The sequence below is a fragment of the Montipora capricornis genome, chromosome 4 (genome assembly GCF_036669925.1).
Source record: "Montipora capricornis isolate CH-2021 chromosome 4, ASM3666992v2, whole genome shotgun sequence".
Taxonomy (NCBI): Eukaryota; Metazoa; Cnidaria; class Anthozoa; order Scleractinia; family Acroporidae; genus Montipora; species Montipora capricornis.
In genome coordinates this window covers 51,526,294-51,533,575 of record NC_090886.1, presented here as the reverse complement: position 1 = coordinate 51,533,575, position 7,282 = coordinate 51,526,294, and the positions used below count along the sequence as shown (strand labels likewise).

General features: G+C 38.9%; 1 protein-coding gene across 2 annotated transcripts; it reads right to left on the bottom strand.

Annotated features, from left to right (window-relative positions):
- Positions 1-3,184: 3,184 nt before the first annotated feature.
- LOC138047316 (uncharacterized) lies at positions 3,185-7,282 on the bottom strand. 2 transcript variants are annotated; one of them, XM_068894114.1, is made up of 2 exons: positions 6,160-7,282; positions 3,185-5,664 (listed from the first exon to the last, which is right to left on the bottom strand). In XM_068894114.1, exons 1-2 carry the CDS (start codon positions 7,141-7,143, stop codon positions 3,907-3,909), a joined length of 2,742 nt encoding a protein of 913 aa, XP_068750215.1. In that variant the 5' UTR covers positions 7,144-7,282; the 3' UTR covers positions 3,185-3,906. The 2 variants fall into 2 exon arrangements, with proteins under 2 accessions (XP_068750215.1, XP_068750213.1); XM_068894112.1 differs by having other exon boundaries at positions 3,185-7,282.

Here is a 7,282-nt window from a genome sequence, read left to right as displayed (position 1 = left end):
AAGTATTTTTGTGGAAAGTCTGGATAAATTCCGACATTTAGAATTACTCGTATCTCGTACTTCCAAACTTTTGGAGTTTAAGGAATTTAATAAAACAATTATGCCATTCGCGCTTGTTGGATATGAGACTGGTTATAACCAACTCGGCGCTACGCGCCTCGTCTTCCAAATCTTTTTCATGTCGTGCAGAACTTTCCATTCTTGGGCTCTCCAGGGGGGCTCTCCTGATTTTGATGTCATGCTCCGTGGATGCTCCCCGGGACCCAAGGTATTTAAAGTCGCCTACAACGTCAAGCTGAGTACCATCCATTGTTTTGAAATCGACCTCGTTAGCCTTGATGTTGATTGACATGACCTTTGTCTTCTTGGCATTCAGCCCGAGACCTATGTTCTTGCATTCTTTCTCAACAGCGAGAAGTAGAGTGCAAGCTTGTTCCACAGTGTCAGAGAGGAGCGAGATGTCATAGGCAAAGTGGTATTTTAGGCTACTTAGGCTCTTAAATAGGTTCTTAATTTGATAGGGATACTAGCGGTCAGCAAAGATAACTACTACAGGGCATACATGTATGTGATATGGAATAGGTATAGCCGTGAGTGCTGTATTAAATAATTATCTAGTATACAGTTTAGATGATAACCATACAGTAAATTTATTTTTCCAAAGTACTAGCATGCATTTTAGCTCATTCTTTGAATCTTACTGAGTGAAACCTGGACTAAAATCTCTTTCTCCATTTTCATCTGTGCCTTCAGTTGTGTAAAAGAAGAACCTATTGAAAATTTTAGGCTAAATAGGTTCTCATGAAAAGGGCGTTTCAAATGACAATTTTAGCCAAAGAGGTTCTTAAATTTTAGGTTCTTATACGCGGGTTTTACTGTAATCACCGGGTAGCGCGGTGAATAATGTAAGACCGAATTCTTATATTCACTGCTGAAAATTATACTAAATATATTTACATGTTGTAAATAATTTAATTTAGGTATCTATTATTATTATTATTACTATTATTATTATTATTTATTTTTGCCCCCTTTTTCATTTCGGTGCTGACTGTTTTAGTATCCTGTGTAGGGACGATATCGCCGACGTCACCTATTGTCCGATAGAGGTGTCAACCAGGGGCGGGTTGATCGAGGCTTGGTTTGCGCTAACCGTTGGTTAAGAGGTGCTTTAACCATGCTTCGAGCAACCCGGGCCAGAGCCTCATCGGCTGTCGAAAGGGTCTTTTGTTCCTGTGGTTGGCACATTTGAATAACAAAAGCAATGTTTGTAAACAGATATCTTCCCTATGGTCTCTCGACTTCTGCGAAAGGTCCAAGTAGATTTTCACCAAAAATCTCGAAGCTAGCCTCTTGTTGTATAGCGCCTTCCATGACAAAGATTTTTAGCGACCTGTATTAGCGTGAGAAGTTGGCCTACAGCTTGGAAAAGAGGAGAGTGAATACCTGTACTTAAAAAGGGCGATAAATTGGATGTAAAAAAGTACAGACCAGTGACAGTATTGGATTCGGTTGGTACACAGGCACCCCAAAGCTCACAACCCGATTTTGCAATGCATAACTATTATATGTGATAAGAGAGTTTAAAAATTAAGTTAAGTTGAATAACTGTATGTCTTTTTCTTGCAATAAACTTTCCCTACCTCAAATATTTTGTTCACTTGTGTTTTGTGTCGATTCATAAGCCATTGTCGATATTGTGAAATCAGTACTCGTTTATTAGGCGAGGGTATAACCAAGTGTACTGATCACTCGAGACCCTCTTAAGCGAGGGTATAAATGAGTACTGATTTCCCTATATCGGCAATGGCTTATGAATCGACGCAAAATAGAAGTGAACAAAACATTTGAGGTAGGAAAAGTTTATTGCAAGAAAAAGACATTCAGTTTTTCAACTTAACTTAATTTTAACCTATTTTAAACTCTCTTATCATATATACTGTAAGAGTTATGCATTGCAAAGATCACGTTGTGAGCTTGGGGTGCCTGTGGTTGGTAAAGTGTTCGAGCAACTGATAACTAAACAAATTGTTCAGCATTACGATCTTGTGCTGTCACCATATTCAAGTGCCTACCACAAGACCCATTTCTGTGAAACTGTGAAATAAGATTATTAGATTAGTACAAGATTGGAGATTGTCATTGGATCAAAAGTTGAGTGTAGGGATACTGTCGACTGACATGTCAAAAGCCTTCTATTCTTTGCAGCAAATACTTAATGCTAAGGAAACTGCAAGTATATAGTTTCGATAACATTAGCAATGGACATACTGAGATAATATTTTCAGGCCAGAGTGAATAGAGTCAGACTGGATTCTGTTGTGAGTGAATGGAGAAGTGTGGATAGGGGATGCACTCAAGGCTCCTCCTTAGGCCCACTCATGTGGAATTTGTACCCGGAGGGCAGGGGGTACTTTAGGAATTTCTGGGTGGGGATGTGCCGCTGGGACCCTGGAACCCTTAGCCTACACCAGAGCTAGTTCAGCTGAATTTCGAAATCCTATACTAGAGTAATCTCCCACAGATTTCCGTCTAAATACTGATACTTGACAGTCAATAATATCCAGAAGTGTTTCATAATAGCCATTTATCGACACTGTTGAGGCTGAGTTGCGTAAATTTAAACTTTGACGACTCGACTTTTTTGTATTTTTTTAGCGGGAATTTCTGGTTCCTTAGTCTTGCTAAAATCTTCAAGCAACTGGTCAGTTTCGTGAAAAATGATACCCTATTCTAGAACCAAATGCTCTAATTTATATACCCTATGCTAGAATGTGTCTGACAACTCTATTCGACGCTGTTCAAGAAAAACTCGACACATGGAGATAATGCATCCTAGTGGTACAAGAAGGAGAGGCAAGGCAAGCCGGCAAGGCAATAGAGACATATATAATGTAATGCTGCTATCTCAAGTCAAAGGCTACTTACTAGCACCTGGTCTTGAACTTTTGTACAAACTCAGATAGAGGGAAGCTTAAAAGGATCCAAGAGCATGCTCTTCGCATTGCTTTAAAGGAAAAAACTGCAGCACATGATGAACTGCTCAAGAAAGCTGGGCTAACTACTCTGTATAACCTAAGGTTACAAGATTCGGCAATACTAATAATTATACAAAGCTAAACATAACCTGACACCAATCTTTATACAGAATATATTTGAAAAAAAAAAGGAACAACATACCAACTTCATAATGGAAATGATTTTAATATACCATGATTTCTGTCTGTACGATACGGGAAACACTCTGTAAGATACATGGGTCCATACATGTGGTCAAAACTTTCAAGAGAAGATAAGAACAGTATATCTCAACCCTCAGAAGAAGAGACATCTTTACTTGAGAAAAACTGTGAGAACTGTCCCCATCTGTAAGTCTATCCTGACTGATTTCTAGAAGAATTTTAAATATTCCAAATTGTCGTTATCATATATTGTAATAATTTGTAGGATACATAAAAAAAATGCAAATGAGAAATCGCTACTTTTAGCAGAGTTCAAGAGCACAAAAGGGTTAACCCTGTTTTCCTCAAAAGTTAAAAATCAAATGTGACAACCTACCAGTTTAAAGCTGGATTCACTGGCCCATTCACAGAAGCTGCAAAATAAATCCATGTCCTATACAGCCATCTGCCCATGTTGCACTCCCCATAAGGCCTTTGATAAATTCAGCCAAAATAGCAATTACAACTGTCATAAATTACATTAAGTGTGATCTTCTCTTTACTGTGGCCTTGGTACATGCATAATATTTTAAAGAAATTCTGCTTTACCATAAACGTTTCTTGAATTAAAGTAACAGAGATGATGACTTCTTTACAAAAAAAAAGCAATAGTCGCCAAGAAAAGGGCCATGCTAATCCTTTTAATAAAAATTGTGATAAATAGCACAATTTCAATGAAAACTGTTCAAATGCCATCTAAGGAATTAAGATCTTGCAGCACACTTTGAACTCTCCAGTGTTCCCTCCCATATAAGTGACTGAATCCCTTGAATGATAAATGAAACATTACTCTTGCATCTTTCCTGTTTTTCATTGCTCGGTATGTCTTGCCAAGGAGATGTCTAGTTTCTGCCACAGAATGTTCTCTAATGTCCTCTTTCCCCGCAGTCAAAAGGATCTTCAAGGCTTCCTGGTGAAGATCCATTGCCTTTTGAGGCTGCTTAGATTGACAATATGCTGCACCTAGACTGTTCAATGCCACAGCTACTGAACTATGGTTTTTCCCCCAGGTATGTTTAAAAATGTTCAAGGCCCTTTCTAGAATTACAGTGGCCTTGTCCACCTCACCAAGGCTTGTATATAGAACTCCAAGGTCATTTAAAGCCTCACCCAATATGAAATGATACTTGTCAAACACTTTTTCTTTAATAGATACTGAGTGTTCAAGAACTTCCTGAGCTTTTTGCAAATTTCCATTGTCTCTATACATAAATCCAAGAAAATTCAGAGCTTCAGCCACATGTGGGTGGTTTGTTCCATGAAATTCCTCAAGTATTTCCAATCCAAGTTTAGAAGTATTTATAGCATCATTAAACTTGCCAAACTTGTAATAAACTGTTCCCATGGTGATTAACACTCTCCCTACATTGGCATGCCTTGGTCCAAATATCTCTTGAAGCATGGCCAGTGATCGATAATTCATTTCTAAGGCCTTGTTGTACTTGTTTTGGCGACTATAAACAGTTGCTAAGTTCAGAAGTGAGCCTGCAACAAAGGGGTGGTGCAAGCCAAATAATTTCTGCAGCAATTCAAGTGATGTCTCGTGGGTGGCTTGAGCTGCACTAAGGTTAGACAAGTAGCGGTTAATGACGCCAAGTTTGTGCAAAGTACTTGCCTCCTCAAGGATGCATCCAGGATCTTTATGGTTTGTTTGACTCTTTCTTTTGTTAGAATTTGCAGGGTTAATAGTGACATTTCTGTTTTTTTGATGAAGTTGAAGTGCAAGCTCATGCAGCTCTCTTGACTTGTAAGGATATCCTAGAGCTCGATAAATATCACCCAAGATGTTTAAGACAAACGTCCTATCTTTGCTCATTGTGATATTGCGTAAAATTTGCAAAATTCCAAGAGTAGTTTTATTTAATGCTGACATCAGATGTTGGTTGTGTAACTTTGTTGCACCACTGTGTAGACAAACAATCAGGAGAAATGTTTGCAAATTGTGATGCATTCCCTTTACTGCCATATCATTTGTCAAATTTACAATTTCAGCAAGTCTAAATTTGTTTGAAGTGGGTCTGAGCAATGCAGGCCAAAATCCTGAAATATATGAGATGAGTCTCAGGAGCATATCTAAAAATCGTGTACTTATTAAGTCTTCAACTTGCAAGTGTTCCCTGATGGAAAAGAAGTACAATGATGTCAAGACATCCAAATGTTGGGAATCAAAACTGTGTTGACGTTGCATCCAAGATGCATTGATTTTGAGGCTGTGCAGGTGTCTAAAGGTGGCATTCAGCTCCTGTTCAATTGATAAGGTAAGTCTTGTAAAGACTTCCTTTAGTGTGCTCCTCTCATTGTTTGTACTGGAAATAGCTGTCAAATAACAGTATCTTGAATTAAGGCAGTTTGGATTCTTGCTACTTGCCCTGCAGACATGGCGGAAGGCTTCACGTATAACTTGATGACTTGATAAGGACTGGTCTTGTTCTTTGCCTGTCACCTTAAAAAGAACATTCTTTAAGGAGTTACGAACCTGGGCTTTTGAAAACTTGTGGTGTGAATTAGTGTTCAAAAAATTCAGGACAAATTTTAAACTTAGTGGAGAAGAATCTGCGTATCCAATACAAGCAATATCTCGAATCACAGGGTCATTCTGTGCAGAGTGGTTAACTGCCTTGAGAACAGCCTGATACATGGAAACTGGATACTTTGAAGCATCACTCTCATGCCATTCAATTTCTTCATCAATGCCAAGCATAGAAATATCTCTCTTGAACTCTAAGATGTAATCAGAGTAAGAATAATCAGGATTCTTTGGTGGACCCTCACGGACGCTCTCGATGTAAATAGCTGCAGTTGCGAGGGCAAGAGGTTGATGTCCAAGTATATTTGATATTTCAAGGGCATGCTTCTCTCTATCATCGTTTAGCCCAGTTATAAGCTCAAGAAGTTTAACAGAGTCAGTGGCCATCATACCATCAAATAAATCCCTCACCTTCACATAAGGACTCAGTCTTTCCAAAGAGACACGTTTTTGCAGAGTAATTATGATCACAAAAGTAGAAAAATGTTTGCTTCCAGGTTCAAGGTTTAGATAGTTAAACAATAATTTCAAATCTTGCACGCCGTCAAAAATCATGACAGGTTGACTGTTTCTCTCTCTGAAAAGTTCTTTCAGTTTTGTGAAAAGGACTTTCACCCGCATTTCCGTTTTTAAAATTTTTCCTTCATTTGAGAATAAATCATTGAATCTAAAATTCAGTTCTTCTTTCATTTGCTTAATCCCGTCGGCTTTTTGCCCTGAATTATTGCAAAGAGCAAACACTGCATCCGCAAGACTTGACATGAGAGATGCACCACTGTCTGCCTGGATAGTAATAATGTCAACTGGTCTCGTTCTTTCTATTTTCATAACATCCTTCAAATGAAGTCCAACTTGTCTAACAAGCTCAGACTTTCCTGAGCCTGGTCCACCGATCAAATACATGTGCACTTGTCTTCCATCGTTGTCTTCACACAGCTTCGTTATCTGTGTTGTAATATTAAGAACTTCCGCCTTGCGCCATATCCAGCGATGTCTTGGTGGCCACAACACCTCATTAAAATTTATACTGGGTATCTCTGCCGTGTTACGTCGATAAAACCAAAGTATGCTGCCAGTACGGCCCCAAAATGGATATACGGCTGATACGGTCAGACACACAACGATGACAATTAACACAAAAACTGGATTACTGCTCCTGAATTGTTCCAGAACAATTTTTCCATGAGGGAAAAGGTTTACAAACAGATTCCAAAGTATTGAATCAATTTTTTGTTTCAGAGCTTTAAGCTCAGCTCTCCAATTGAGATGGTTTGATTTCTTTGATTTGGATTTTGCAACCGATTTTGGTCGGTGCTTTCTCCCAGCAAACATTTGACTTGGGGCTCTACCGGAGGAACGAGTGTTGAGACGCGACTGACTTCTGGTCCAGATCATACTTAATATGAGATTCAGTCATCGGACAAGCCTCAGATCCATTGCCCTGATACGTAAATGATATTGGTATATTGATACCAACAGACTGTCGTCTGTCCCCTATCTTGTTTTCTGAGATTTCCGAGCCGATCAACCACCA

Bases quoted from the DNA above. Each gene is read 5' to 3' on its own strand.
- LOC138047316 (XM_068894112.1), bottom strand. From the start codon at position 7,143: ATGATCTGGACCAGAAGTCAGTCGCGTCTCAACACTCGTTCCTCCGGT.